This window comes from Tachyglossus aculeatus, chromosome X1 (genome assembly GCF_015852505.1).
Source record: "Tachyglossus aculeatus isolate mTacAcu1 chromosome X1, mTacAcu1.pri, whole genome shotgun sequence".
In the NCBI taxonomy this organism is placed as follows: domain Eukaryota; kingdom Metazoa; phylum Chordata; class Mammalia; order Monotremata; family Tachyglossidae; genus Tachyglossus; species Tachyglossus aculeatus.
Genome location: NC_052101.1, coordinates 86,066,266 through 86,082,085, shown reverse-complemented (window position 1 = coordinate 86,082,085; position 15,820 = coordinate 86,066,266). Strand labels below are relative to the sequence as shown.

The window sequence follows — 15,820 nt, the reverse complement described above, 5'->3', positions numbered from 1 at the left end:
TTCCCATGAGATGATTCCTTGACATATCGAGATATCGTTTGGATATGTTCCAAAGCAGGATTAGTCCTCATCTGGCTCAGGGAGCTTACATTTCACCCTACCTGAAGGCAGGTGGGGTGGAGTAGATGACCCAGGATTCTATGTCAAGTAACACAGGCCTAACTGTTGATAGGATGCCAGAGAAAACCAGCGTTAGGAAGATCATCACCAAAAATGGAGAGTTTTCATAAGCCAGTCTAGCAGCACGAACACAAAAGATTGCTCCACTCATCAGAGAAAGGGAAGGAATTCTTCAGAAATGGCAGATCACTTTAGTGATCTCTATAAAACATGTTCCAACACTTCACACAGACCTTATATAAAGCCCAACAGGATTGTAATTAACATCTCCACCTTCCTAGTCACGTCATCCCCTCGGCACTATTTCTTCATTATCCACTTGTTATTGATTAATTTGATGATGATAATAACAATAATAATAATAATAATAAGGGTATTTGTTAAGTGTTTACTATGTGACAAATACTATACTAAACACTGAGGTGGATACAAGATAATCAGTTCAGACACAATCCCTGTCCCTCAGGGAGCTCACAGTCTAAGGGGGAGGGAAAACAGATATTTCACCTCCATTTTACATCCGAGGAAATGGAAGCCCCAAGAAAGTTAAGTGACTTGCCCAAGGTCACACTGCGGTAAATGGCAGAGCTGGGGTTAGAACCCAGGTCCCCTGATTCCCAGGCCCACGTCCTTCCCACTAGGTCATGCTGTTCATTGTTTATTTACATTTAAACCCACACTCAGCTGCTGTATATTCATCAGTTAATGTGTTTGTCTTCATCGTTAGGTTTCATGCTCCTTGGGGTAGGGGGGAGAATAACGCCATCTTTGGCATGCCTCCCAAATACGTATCGCAATGCAATGGACATAACAAGTACCAATGTGACCACCCGGAGTGCACTCTTCTCCCTGTCAGCCATCTTGCAATCTGTGCTGGTGGATACAGGGGGAGTAGGCAAGAAAGTGCGGTTGGCTGGGTGAACGTCATCATCCGCTATTTCCGAAACAGCTCTAAAGCATATCTCTATGCTTCCTAATCATCAGTAGCTGAGCAATGTTCACGCCAAATGGCAAGAGGCAAGAAAACAGTCATCATAGTGTTTATTGAGCACCATTACTGCACTGTCATGGCCTGGGGGGCACAAGGTGCAAGAGATTCTGGCTCAGTGACACTCAGAGTTGTTGATCCTAACTCCCTGACTTCAACTCTAAGGCAACCCTGGAGGGCCTCAATTATCTCCTGAGGACAATAATGATAATAACACGGACCTAGCTCCATCTTTCAAAGCAATCACTAACTCAATAAGTATCATGAAGAGGGACAAAACCGAGCCTTCTTTCAGGTGGTGGAAAGAACTCTTCGGTTTTTGCAAGGGCTTTTCCTCAACCTTTTAGAGTCACTACCTTCAAGAAGAGAGAGAAGGCTAACAGCAGCAACTATCAAGTCACCTCATTGCACTCAGTCGCTGGCACCAGCCTAGCAAGTACACCCCCCCACCATACCTCCAATCAAGCAACAACTATGCACACACGCAATTATTATGTGGGTCTAGGTCACACTGGGTTAACATGACTATGGTGCAATGCTAAGGTCATGTCCAAGGGAAATGTAAATATCACCATCAAAATCTCTAAATGGTATTCAATGACTTACCCAAGAATTTGAGATCATACTAAGACCTGGATTCTGTCAAGTACTCATTTCCATTTCCCCAAGAAGTAGAGATAACTCTCAGTACCTTCGCAAGAGTATGTGCTGATAAGGCAGAAGCAGAAAACTACAAACAAGAAGGTCAGCATGATCTTTAAAGACTACCGGAGAGTTTAACACTGAGCTTGAGACCACATTAGCATTTAACAAAGCAGTGCTAAGTGTTCAATCGACTTTATGACAGACCTGGACCTGCTTTAGCCATCACATCCAAATTGGGGGGCTATTTTAATCAGCAACATCTGTCAGCCATACTACCTACTCCTGAAAAAGTACTCACTGCCAGAAGCAAAATGTGGTTACCTACTTCAATAAATTCTGCCTATAAAAGGCTTGGTAGCAATTCCCAGTAGTTTCCTGGTTTAAGTTTCCATCATGATTTGCTAGAAATGAGGACTTGTATTTTTCGGCTTTGGACTTATTGGGAACAAATTATGCTCGGCATAATTAAGGAGTAATTAGTGAATAAATTACTGAGATGGAAGCCGCAATGTGACCAGGTGAAAATGCTTTCAACGTCATGTAGTCATCTCCTAAGAAATATATTTCTCTTCCCCTCAGACTATCAGAGGGGAATACTACTACTGCTCAGTATAGTATTTGTTTTGTGCTCACTATGTGCCAGGCACTGTACTAATCACTGGAGTAGACACAGTATATGCATATCAGACACAGTCCCTGTCCCACATGGGGCCCACAATCTAAGCTCCTTGTGGGCAGGAATCATGTCTACCACCTCTATTGTATTGTACTCTCCCAAAGCACTTAGTACAGTGTTCTGCGCACAGCAAATGCTCAATAAATACCATGGACAGGAGGGAGAGCAGGTATTTAAACCCTATTTTGCAGATAAGGAAACTGAGGCACAGAGAGGTGAACTGACTTGCCCAAGGTCACGCAGCAGGCAAATGGTGGAGCTGGAATTAGAAACTAAGTCCTCTGACTCCAGGCCTGTGCTCTTCCCATTAGGCCATGCTGCTTCTCAAAGTTAAAAGCACAGACTTTTTTTAGACAAGTGGAGAAAAATAATCAAAGAAAGCCTAACTCTACAAACCTAAGAAAATTGCCTAACTTTTAAAATAATTTGATATCTCATTAAAGCTTGCTAATAAAAATCTATCTGTGATCATTATAGGCTAGCTTTGTAATTTACTTTAAAATCATGAATTTAAGCCCCAAAAGAGATTCATAAGCATGGTTTCCTCCAGTGGTATAATTTAATATTTGCCTAAAGTTATAAAAAAAATGGAAAAAAAATCTAAAGGAAGAGATACAATCAACTACGTATAAGCTAATTATTCTATCAAAAAAGTTCAAAAAAGTTAGGAACCGTCCAAACGTTTTCCATGTTACAATGAATGAAATGCTGACTTAAGAGGCACAACTAAAAATGTATTCGCTTTAAACTGGCAAAATTCCCTTATTTCTCTGTGTTGGGAAACCTGATAAAGTGATTAAATGTACTCATGGGACATTACGTTGAATTGTTAGAGATTAGTTTCCTGGTAACAAGTATAGAACGGTGTGGCTAAACAATAGACTGAACGTAAATTATGTCTATTAAATATGCATTTGAAAAGCCTGTTGAAAAAATTGTTAGATATTCATGCAGTGCAGGCAATACAGAAACCAAAAATATTTTTTTCCTGAATATTACAATAATATCATCAGTAGTGGAACAAGTGCAGCATTGAGCCCCTGGGCAAAGCCCAGGTTGAGGCTTCTGGCCTCCCCAGCATCGGTGAATGTGAGAACGGGGTGGAGGAATGAGGGGTGGCGCTCAAAGGCTCAGGTCTCGGGGTAGGCGCCCGCACACTGGGATCTACTTCACTTCCCACTGTGCAGGCTCCAGCCCAGGACCCAGGCATTTCCAGAGCTACATCAAACAATACTTCACGGCAGAAGACCCATTGGCTGTCCTGAGCAGCTCAACTCCTAAAAGACTGTGGGTGGGCCTCTCAGCACAAAGAATAGGCCTCTTCTGGTAGCCCTATCCCCCATGGGTGTAAAAGGACACGGGAAACCGATCGTGTTCATTTCTTTTTACTAGTCGATGCACCAAGGACTGTCCGCCTATTTTAGAAACGCTATCCCTGGGGACTCGAGTTTTCACCTGAAGTAGCCCTACCCTTCTGCCCATTCCACAGGCCTGTACTCCCACACAGAAATACTCCTTAAGGGCCAAGCTGTCTTTTTCAATGGAGCAGAGAGCTAAGGCAGCAAGTGGAGCAGGTAACAAGAGATATTTACTTGCAAGGCCCTAACATATCATCTGGCTCCTACTTATACTGCCGCTTTTCTTTGCGCTCTCTAGATTTCCTATTTATCTGTCCCCATTTTCTGCCATAATGAAGTACCCCTAGGGCTATGGTAAAAACCCTTTCTAATGACCATAAATTGATTTGGAGGAAGTTTAGGAACTATGTTGCTATTTGGGTGTTTTTTCTAGTGCACCATCCCTTGGGAGCACTAACCCCTAAAGAGTGGAAAAACTTCATCTTATTTCATCTGTAAAATGATCACAAACAAAATCCCCCAAATCTTTCATCTCTGAATCTGAACACTGCATTTGTATTCCATCAAATGTTAAAGGACGCTTACCTTTACAACAGGGTGTCCCCCAGTAGATGCTTTCACTGCTCCTCGGCTACCTTCGGTTTCATAATGTGCTCGGTGATGAGTTTTAGGTTGTATTTCTATTTTAAGTTCACACTGTCCGTAATGAGCTGGTAAAGGCCAGTCTAATGGAGGCAATGAAGAGGTGCTGAAAACAAAACACAAAGAACAGCACCATGTGACTGTGCCTCTCAACATTTCCACACAATGTGAAGTGAAAACTGCATTAAGCAAAACTTGACACTCTCTCTAAAGTAAAATCAGTCGTTTTTAAAACTGCAATTTTTTTTAAATGATGAAAGGGAAAAAAATACTCAAAACTATAACTGCATAATGATGGAGTCAATTATCAGTCATGACTCGGGAAAGAGACCTTGACCGGGATTTTTTTTTGGTAGAGAATACTGCTTCTATTTAACTACAAGGCTTCATTACTGATTTTTTTTTTGTCAGTTTATAATTACGATGTCTAGACCTTTTTCAGTCATATTTCCATGTATTCAGGCTTTCACCATTTTGTGTTTTTTTTCCTTTCCTAGAACAGATACCTTACATTTGCCCTTATTAACCCTATATGTTTCTGACACTTTTCCAACTCACCAAACTCACTTGGAATTCACACACACAGCAAAAATAACAATAGCAATAATAATACTAATACTAATAATACGGGGGGAGGCTATTACACCAGTGACCGTCTGCAATAAGGCATTGTAATTAAAAGGATAATTACAGGCTACCTCAATTTGTAATTAAAGACTTCACCTGGAGCACTGGGGAGTCTGAGTTACTTGTTTTGGTATTAACTCTGATTTGTTAACTCTTCCCCTCTTGTTTGCAATCCATTCTCACTGACTGGCCTTATCTGTCTTAAAAAACCCCTCCCCCTTAGATTGTGAGCCCAGGGTGGGACTGTGTGATCAACCTCCGTGCTTAGCACATAGTAAGTGCTTAATAAATGCATAATCAGCAAATTGATATTTTGCAATACCAAAATATCTAGACTTTAAGCTCATTATGGGCAAGGAACATATCTGCTAATTCTGTTGTACTCTTCCAAGCACTTAGTACAGTGCTCTGTACATAGTACGCACTCAATAAATATGGCTTAGTGGAAAGAGCACGGGCTTGGGTGTCAGAGGATGTGGGTTCTAATCCCCGCTCCGCCACTTGTCTGCTGTGTGACCTTGGGCAAGCCACTTAACTTCTCTATGCCTCAGTTACCTCCTCCGTAAAATGGGGATTAAGACTGTGAGCCCCTCGTGGGACAATCTGATTACCTTTGTATCTGCCCCAGCGCTTAGAACAGTGCTTGCACATAGTAAGTGCTTAACACATACAATAATAATAATAATAAATACTACTGATTAATTGATAGAAAAATGTGACAAAAAAGCCCCAAATAATCCTTTAAGAGGCCTGTGGAGAAAATGGAAAAGATCAAAAAAGGTTAGGAAACAGAATTGACAAATGAAAACAAGCATGTTATTTGGCTGAAAGATGTCCTCATGTCTATAAAAGCGTAAGCAGTCATAGAGAGAAAAGGAGTCCAAGGCTTGCCAATTCCACTCTGGATAAAATACACTCAGTTCTCCTAAAGTACAGGGGCTGCATTCTTGCAGAACCTCATGTTAAGGAAAACTTGTATTGCTGCAGAAGTAGTAACAGTAGCAGCAGTAAAGGTATTTACTGAGCCCCCAGTAGGTGAAATGCACTGTACTAAGTGCTCAGGAAAGTTCAACAAAAGCATGAGATACAGTCACTGTTCACAAGGAGCTGACATTTTAAATGGGAGACCCACATAAAAATATTCACAAATAGGGTAACACTATTCAAACTTCTCCTGGACAGACCTGGGGACACGCAGACACCGCCAATATAAATCTTGAAGTCAGTAACTCTAATTGTAATCTCATGTAAATTTAATTTTTAATTTGTCTATAAACTCCTCAGTTCTTTTAAGATAAAGGAAAATCAGGAAAATGTAATCATCATAGCTAAGAATATAATTCACAGGTAGACTGCAGCATGGCCTAGTGGAGCAGCATGGCCTAGTGGCAAGAGCCCGGGCCTGGGAGTCAAAGGTCATGGGTTCTAATCCCAGCTCCGCCACTTGTCTGCTGTGTGGCCTTGGGCAAATCACATAACTTCTTTGTGCCTCAGTTACCTCATCTGTAAAATGGGGATTGACACTATGAGCCCCACGGGGGACAATCTGATTACCTTGTATTTACCCCAGCACTTAGAACAGTGCTTGGCACATAGTAAGCACTTAACAAATACCATAATTATCATTATTATTATTATTACAGCAGCTAACTATAACTGGATTTGCTACTATGTAATACCTTCTGAAAATAGTTGAGATTTTCCTCTCCAGTCACCCTGTGATCCTAGAGCCAGAAAGCTGGGATTTTAAGATAAAATATATTTTTAATGAAATCTATTGTTGTAAAGTCACTAAGACTTCGAGAAGCAGCATAGCATGGTCCAGTGGAAAAAGCATGGGCCTGGGAGTTAGAGCATCTGGATTCTAATCCCAGGTCCGCCACTTGCCTGCTGTGTGACTGGACAAGTCAATTTACTTCTCTGTGCTTCAGTTTCCTCATCTGTAAAATGGGGATTAAATACCCACTCTCCCTCTCATCTAGACTATGAGGCCCATGCAGGCCAGGAATTTTATCTAACCTGATTATCTTGTACATACCCCGGTACTTAACACACAGTAAGCACGTAACACATCACAAGTATTATTATTATTATTTTCATTATCATCAAGAGTAGGGTATTACAAGTCTTCTCCTGAACATCCTGTTCTCCTGGCTCATGTCATCAACAGTGTGTTTCCCTCATTTCAGATTCCTGGAGAAAAATTGAGACATCAGGGAAGCTGAAGAGGAATTAAAACGTCACTGCAATTATGAGAGTCGACATCTTTTTGTCATGTTGTTCTAGCAAATCAATCCATCTGCCTATTATCATTTGGTTAATGAAATTTTAAGTTAATGTCTGGGAAGTAAATCATTGTGAGGAGTTTCCTGATAACTTGCATTCATGGAGAAAAATACCTAAATACTTTCAGAATAATGTACATAAAATTTACATCATAGATGCTTTCTATAGCAAAGGAAATAGTGAAAGCAATGAAAATAATCAGTTTAGGAAACTAAAAGGCAATTCATGTTTCTAACTATGGAATGCTGAGTGACTTGCCACTAAGATTATCCATCTTCAGAAAGTTGGACTTGGGTGATAAAAAGGGTCAATTTAAGAAGCTTTTGTGGATATTTTGGGGAAGGCAAGTAACTGATCCACTAAATCTTAATATAAACTACCACTTTTAATCTGATTCAAGTGAAAACTGCTACTATTTGGCCAAACCCAAACCTTAATATGGCCAAACAACGACAGAGCCCAAAAATGCTTAAAACACAGGGATTCCAATAAATGATTAACTTACTTTTTTCTATTCAGTTGAAGACTTTATTTACAAGAAATCAGTGCAATATTAAGAATCCTTTGGGGGGAATCCCTCAATATTCAAAGAAAACCCCATTTTCACAGAAAAAAGTTAATGGCATGGTTTATTTTTTCCTATAGTTTGACTACGAAATCCTTTGCTGCTTAGCTTCTCTTACCTAAAATTCTAACAGAATCAAATCGGTGACATAATTAATAATAATGATTTTTTTTGTTAAGCGCTTACTATATGCCAAGCACTGTTCTAAGTGCTGGGGTAGATACAAGGTAATCAGGTTGTCCCACATGGGGCTCACAGTCTTAATCCCCATTTTACAAATGAGGTGGCTGAGGCACAGAGAAGTCCACACACGCAAGTCCAATTTCACAGCCAAGGAGCACTGGTAAGACACTATAATTGCCCTCAAGACCTTCATTTTGGTCAGAATTATTCTTTTTCAATGGTATTTGTTAAGTGCCTACTATGTGCCAGGCGCCATGCTAAGCGCTGGGGTTCACACAAGCCAATCAATCAATCATATTTATTGAGCGCTTACTGTGTGCAGAGCACTGTACTAAGCGCTTGGGAAGTACAAGTTGGCAACATATAGAGACAGTCCCTACCCAACAGTGGGCTCACAGTCTAGAAGGGGGAGACAGAGAACAAAACCAAACATATTAACAAAATAAAATAAATAGAATAGATATGTACAAGTAAAATAGAGTAATAAATATGTACAAACATATATACATATATACAGGTGCTGTGGGAAAGGGAAGGAGGTAAGACGGGGGGATGGAGAGGGGGACGAGGGGGAGAGGAAGGAGGGGGCTCAGTTTGGGAAGGCCTCCTGGGTCCAATCAAGTTGGACCCAGTCCCTGTCCCACATGGGGCTCACAGTCTAAATCCCCATTTTACGTACTAGGAAACTGAAGTCCAGAGAAAGGAAGTGACCTGCCGAAGGTCACACAAAAGACACGTGGTGGAGCCGGAATTAGAACCCTGGTCCTTCTGACTCCCAGGCACGTGCTCTATGCACTAAGCCATGCTGCCTCTCTATCTGGATGAAATATTGGTGCCACACTGTTGATCTTCCAAAGGACAGCCTAACCTTCTTCCTTCAGTTTTCTACCTGTTGACCAATCAATCAGTCGTAATGTACTGAGCATTGTACAGAGCACTGTACTGAACACTGCGGCACAGCAAGTGTACTAAGCATTTGGGAAAGCACAGGCAAGAGAATAGGTAGATACAATTCCAGCCCACATAGAACTTACCGTCCATGGGGGCGGGGGATGGATATTAAAATAAATTAGAGATGCAGAGTGTACTCCCATCCCAGCATCACACCTGGAGAGTTTCCAATACTCTACCAGTCTCGGCTATGGGAGGGAGAGTCGAGCAGAGGCATATCCATTCCACTCCTAGCTTGGGCAGTGGCTAGCGAGTGGAAGGCAATCTGCTACATGTCAAAACTCACCTGTGCTGGGCAGCAGCGGCCCAGGAGAGAGTCGAGGGTGGAGACAAGTTTACTGCGCAGAAGGCGGCGATGGTAAACCACTTCCGTATCTTATCAATAAAACTCTATGGATACACTACCAGAACGACTGCAAATGGACAGCGGGGCATTCTGGGACAGATGTGTCCATGGAGTCGCTAGGAGTCGGAGACGACGTGACAGCGTACAACAAGATGGAGTATATGGATATTCACTTAATTGCTGTGGGGTGAACATCAAGTGCTTAAGGGGTACAGATTCGAGTGCATAGGTGAAAGGGGGAGGGCAGGAAATGAGGGCTTAGGGGACGGAGGAGATGTAATTTTAAAAAGGCTTTGAAGGTGAAGAGAATAGTGATCTGTCGGGACATGAAGGGGACAGTGTGCTGCTTGGGAAACAGAATTCTAAGGCAGCCTTCAACATTGTGTCACCAATTATGGTCTTGCCAGGAGCAGGTTGGTACATAACCTGAGTCGTCTCCAGGCTAATCGTCTGTCCACAGAGCTATGCTAATTCTGAAAAGTGGTGTATCATCACCTGCATTTCTTTCTGGGTGTGTGGGCTTCTAGAGCTCAGTCACCAATATAGTCACCTATATTCAAAGACTGATTCAAAGACTTTACTTTAGGTTAAGAGAATTTCCCAGAAGATCAGAATGGCTTCCAGATTCTTTCCTACATCCCTGAGGTAAGACTACATGGAGTAAATTGACCAAGGCTCGACTAAGGACCCAGCCCTGCTTTGCTCTGTCCGAGATGGGAAAAGGTTTCAACATGACCCTTTCCGTTCTGATGGGACCAGCCATACCACTGGAGAGCAATCTCAGAATCTCTATAAACTTTTCCAGGCAGCCAAACTTTCGGAGTAATTGCCAGAATTCAGGTGTACTGATGTAATCGAATGTTTCTGTACAGCTAACAAACACCACGTAAAAGTCCTGATGCTGTTCCTTCTGCTCCTTTTAGATCTGATATGTAGCACAGATCAGATCAGCTGTGGCTGAGGCCACACTGAAATTTGGTGAGTGAATGGTTGATCAATTACCCAGACTCCGGCCAGGATCTTGCTAGCAATGGAGAGCGTTGAAAATCCACAATAGTTGCCACAAGTCGGCTCTCATGCCTTCTTGAAAACGGTCACGTCAGGGGCATCTTTTAAATCTTCTTGTATTTCCTCACAAGTCCATACTCTGAGAAAGAACCTGTGCAGGAGTATGAGCTAGGCACCCCCATCTCATCGGCTATGCCTTCAGAACTGGGAACTTGGCCGTTATTCACGGCTCTAACCGGTAGAAGTGGCTTCATTATGTGTTGAGGTGAAAGGCATGTAGTCACATGGTGGGGCAAGGAGTCTCATCCTCAGAAGCCGGGGGAAGGAATGTTAGAAACACTGTTACCAGCTCTTCAAGAAACCCTCCCTGTGGCCAGGTGGAAAGAGCGCGGGGCTGGGAGACCTGAGTTCTAATAACAGCTCTGTCATTACCCTGCTATGTGACCTTGGGAAAGTACTTAACTTCACCTGACCTCAGTTTACTCATCTGTAAATGAAAATAAAAACCTGCTCACCCTCCCCTTGTAAAAGCAGCATGGCTTAGGACTCAGAGGACATGGGTTCTAATCCTGGCTCCGCCCCTTGTCTGCTGTGTGACCTTGGGCAAGCTGCTTAACTTCTCTGTGCCTCAATTATCTCATCTGAAAAATTGGGATTGAACACTGTGAGCCACACGTGGGACAACCCAACTACCTTGTATCTACCCCAGCGCTTAGAACAGTGCATGGCACATACTAAGCGCTTAACAAATACATTATTATTATTATTATTAGACTGTGAGCCCTGTGTGGGACAGGGACTTGTATCTACTCCAGTGTCTAGCATCTAATAAGCACTTAATTCCCTTATAATTAATATATAGTGAGGCTGTGAGGTGTATTAATTTTCCAGGACAACTTTCGGCTACCCTTACTAATGGAAGACAAGAATAAGTAACACAAGGTAGAAGCAGAGACTTAAAAATCCACATACTGAGAAATACAAAATTGAAGGTATCACATAACAATAGTTACTCGATGACTCCTTCTCAGAGAAAAATACCAATTTTCCTTAGTTTTGAGGCTTGCGGTGTGGCTCCCTTTTACAAATAACAGTAAATCCCTAAAGCCTGAGGGTTGCTGTTTTTTATGGTATTTGTTAAGTGCTTACTATGGCCCAAGCACTGTACTAAGCACTGGGGTAGATTCAAGATAATCAGGTTGGACACAGTCCCTTTCCCATAGGGGCTTAGAGTCTTCATTCCCATTTTACAGATGAAATAACTGAAGCATAGAAAAGTTAAGGGATTTGCCCAAGGTCATCCAGCAGGCAAATGGCGGAGCCAGGATTAAAACCCAGGTTCTTCTGACTCCCGGGCCCATGGTCTACCCACTAGGCCACATTGCTTCTGAGGTTCTGTGAGTCACCGTAGGAAAGTCACTACCACAGACCATATTATTCATTCAATCGTATTTATTACTTATCGTAATATTACAATCGTAATATTACTTATTAGTCATGAGTTAAATGTTCAAAGAATGCCCAGTGTTTCTAAATCACTAGACACATGTAATGGTATAACAATTACGAATTACATTGTTAAGAGACTCATTATTCAATGTTATAATTCAACAAATTAAAGGCTTTATAACCAAGTGAGTATTGCTACATTCATTAAAGGTATTTACTTCAAGATTACATTAGGGCAAAGCATTTTAGCAGCTACTACTAAAAATGGATTGCAAGTAAATTTGAAAGTCACATTTCTTTCATTTTAGATTCAATTACAACCTAGACTGAAGTTCAGTTTACTCTGCTTTCCTGCTCTCTCATGAAATTCCCAACTGTATAATGGGAGCCATGTACCCCGAGCCAACCTGGGGAGGTTTGGAAAAGCAAAGCAAAGCCAAAGGGTCGGCTCCTTCTATTCCACCCTTATGGCTACCGCCCTCCTTCAAATCCTCATCACCTCCAGGTGGATTACTGTATCAGCCTCCATGTTGCTTTTCCTGCCTCAAGCCTCTCCCTTTTTAATCTATTCTACATACAGCTTCTTAGTCCATCTTCTTGAAAGACTGTTTGGAGGACATCATTCCCCTCCTCAGTAATCACCAATGGCTACCCATTTCTCTTCACATAAAACAAAAACTCTTAGTACTTGGGAGAGTACACCAGAGGGTTTTGAATTTAATGAACTCAGCAGAACTTGAAACTCAGCATAGCCTAATGGAAAGAGCGTGGGTCTGGAAATCGGAGGACCCTGGTTCTAATCCCACTCCGCCACTTGTCTGCTATGTGACCTTGAGCAAGTCACTTCACTTCTCTGAACCTCAGTTACCTTATCTGTAAAATGGGGATGAAGATTGTGAGCCCCATGTGTGACATGAACTGTGTCTACCCTCATGAGCTTGTATCTACCCTAGCACTTAGTACAATGCATGGCCATATAGCAAGAGCTTAACGAATACCATAATTTTAAAAAAAACCCACAAAAAAATCCCTCGAGAGCAAAGCATAAACCATCTATTAGACTATCAGGTAGATAATTTTAGAAAATTTGAATTTGTAAGTATCATTATTAGTCTGCCAATTAAGACCCTCAACATTCTGGTGCAAGTTTCCAAATTCTAGACTAGAAGAGTAAGATGGTCTAAACACTGTCCCACTTAAAAATCAAGGGAACGGGATTAGATGTCCTGGTAATTCTTTCCAGTCCTGTGATTCTAAATTTTATTTTTCCTCAAGAGTTTTTTTATCCTAATTACTTTAATTAGAAATCAGAAGTTTACTCCTTCCCCCTTTTCCCCACCCAACCCTTAATCCTATATGTGGAAAAATTCTGCAATGGAATGCTAGCTGAAAGGCATGAGCCAGCACAAGAGCCTCAGCACTATCTGCCTGGAAGGAAAGGAGGGGACAAAACTGCACTCACAAATTTGGCCTGCTACCCACTTTATGGAAAATTCTACTTTTCCTACTAAGCATCCTGTAATTTCCAAACCTGCAACAACATAAAACTCCAAATTGAAAGTCCCCCGCCCGCCCCCCCCCACCCCCACCCACTTCATCATTTGGTTGCTACTAAGAGAAATTAGTAAGGAACACTGCACCTTGGCCATTATGTATAAATTAAGCACAACTAAAATGACAACACTGCTGCATAACATACAGGCAGGAAATACCCTGTTTTTGACCCACTTACCGAAATATAGGTGTATGGCCAGGCTTTGGTTTGTTCCAAGTGAAATGTGATGGAACAGAGAGAAACTGGTCTCCGGACAAATCTTTCTTCAGTGATGGTTGAGCTCCAGAGCTGTCATCTAGTGAAGTTTCTAGGGATGGTGACAGACTACCTTGGTCATCTGAACAGAGATCGATTTTTCCAGATAAAGTGGCAGTCCGATCCTCGGAGGTCTTTCTTGTTTTAAGAGGGATATCGGTCTCCGGACAGCACTGGAACTGGGAAAGTGAAGGACTAAGGCCTGGAACACTGTGGAGAGACGTACTTAGCCACGTGTCTTCTGTTATGCTCCCCCTCGGAGAGTGACCTGGAGAAGGGGTCGGAGAATGATGAGGTGAGAGTGAACCAGCGTAACAAATCTCAGCACTGGAGTGTCGTCGCTTCCCACAAGGGGAGGTGGGTCTTGAGGAGGGCCTTGATGTCGGTCTGGGGCTAAGCCAATTTTCATCAGTGATACTAGTTCGAGGAGAATGACAAGGAGACTGCCTCGGTGATAAGGAGTGCCCAAACCCATACTGCTGCGGCCAAGACTCATCGTTTGGACAGCCTCTTGGAGAGCCACCGGGAGAAGCTATAGGAGACCCGAGGGTAAATCTGGCAGCAGCTTCATTCAGCTCGGACTCCACGTCATCGTAAACGTGAGAGAGAGACTCACAAGAAGAAGCATCGGAGAACCAACTCCGAGAAGAAATGCTGCTGGCAGGACTGGGACTAAGGGACGCTTCCCTATATGATGGCTCAAGGGGAAGGTAGAGATGGTCCCGAGAAGGCCTCTCCAGGTAATCATTTTCTGGACCGTTTGAATGTAGTTCGTCTTCATTAGCCTCTATTCCTTGATGACAGTTAGGAGAGATGGATGTGATTTGAATGCTAGGGCACTCAAAAGGCTTGGAGGCTCCAAGCGGACTGTATTTAGATTCGGGAATCTCACACGTTCCTTCATAGTTTTTGTGACCTTGCAGCTGGGGAGGTGGTGACAAAGCTGAGGAGTGTGGCTGCAGTCCATGGCATGGGATACAGATTGGCTGGTTCACTGCTGATGAAGGCTGGTCTACATTAAAAATGTAGATCGATGCACAATCATCTGGTTCGAGATCTGGGCATGGGGGTGGGGTGGAGAAACAAAAGAAAAAAAGGGTAAAGAAATTAACAAGATCAGACACTTGAAACGTTAGGACAGTTAAGTAGGAGATGAGAAGCAGTCATATTGACAGCTCTAAATTAACACGTAAAAGTAAAAAAAAAAAAATCATCCGGCCTGTGAGCATTTAGTCATGTTCCTCAATGTGCAAATAATCCACGCTCAAACCAGGGATTTAGGACAAGCTACTCCAAAACTCTTCCATTAAAAGTAACTGCACCACCTTCCTACCAGAATGACTCCAAAGCTTCGATAAACTGTATTACCATTTCCAGACCTAGAGGATGCACTAGGCACTACACTTCATCATTAATGTGCATGTGTAGGGAAAATAGTTTTACCACCCAATCTACTGTACAGATTTTGCAGTCACTCCAGTCACACAAAGGCTACATTCCGAGATGAAGTTAATACATTTCCACTGACATGAGGAAAAGCTCCCACCTTTTGTGCAATGCACATCTCTCCTCCAGTTCCTGATACTACAGGGAGCTTTGAGGGTAAAAACATGAAATATTTCCAGCCTAGAACATTTGAACAAAGACAAAACACGGGGTAATTATGACTCCTAGGGATACATCTCTTTTAAATTTCTCCCAGACACATTTTACTTCCTCATTTTCCCCCACTTCTTTCTGCACTCCTCCCCCCTTCTTTCTTTCTTGCTGCCTTTGCTCTATCCCCTTTTTTCACTTGCTTCCTCCATTCCTCTAAATTTCCTACCCTGTCCCACAAGAATCTCCTACCCTCTCTCTGATTCAGAGGAAAACCAGCAGCACTATGACATCTCTAACTCTTCCCTCAAGCCCAACTGGCCACCTTCCTCACTGCCCTCTCTTGTTAGTTCAGTGTTCTGCACACAGTAAGCGTTCAATAAATGCCATTGATTGATAGATTGATCTGTTTACTTAACCTGCAGAGAGGCAAAAGGGGTAAGATGGCAGAAGGTCAGGTACTCTACCTCCCCAAAAAAGTGGGAAGGGCTGGAGAAACTGCCTGCTCTTCTTCCCACCTCCCTAGCGAACAATGTGGCTGCAAGCAGCAGCTTGGATTTCCCACTGCTT

At 42.5% G+C, this 15,820-nt stretch overlaps 1 protein-coding gene and 1 non-coding gene across 4 annotated transcripts in view; one reads left to right on the top strand and one right to left on the bottom strand.

Moving 5' to 3' along the window:
• Nucleotides 1-15,820, bottom strand: part of NFATC3 (nuclear factor of activated T cells 3) — a 196,789-nt gene that overhangs the window by 120,179 nt on the left and 60,790 nt on the right. For all 3 annotated transcript variants that reach the window (XM_038771966.1, XM_038771969.1, XM_038771970.1), the window contains exons 2-3: nt 13,577-14,711; nt 4,373-4,535 (exon numbers count right to left, since the gene is read on the bottom strand). In XM_038771966.1, coding sequence (XP_038627894.1) covers nt 4,373-4,535; nt 13,577-14,711 — 1,298 coding nt within the window. The remainder of the gene's footprint in view (nt 1-4,372; nt 4,536-13,576; nt 14,712-15,820) is intronic.
• Nucleotides 9,180-9,317, top strand: LOC119920351. Its single transcript, XR_005448104.1, has one exon. It is a non-coding gene; the product is annotated as a small nucleolar RNA SNORA7 (small nucleolar RNA).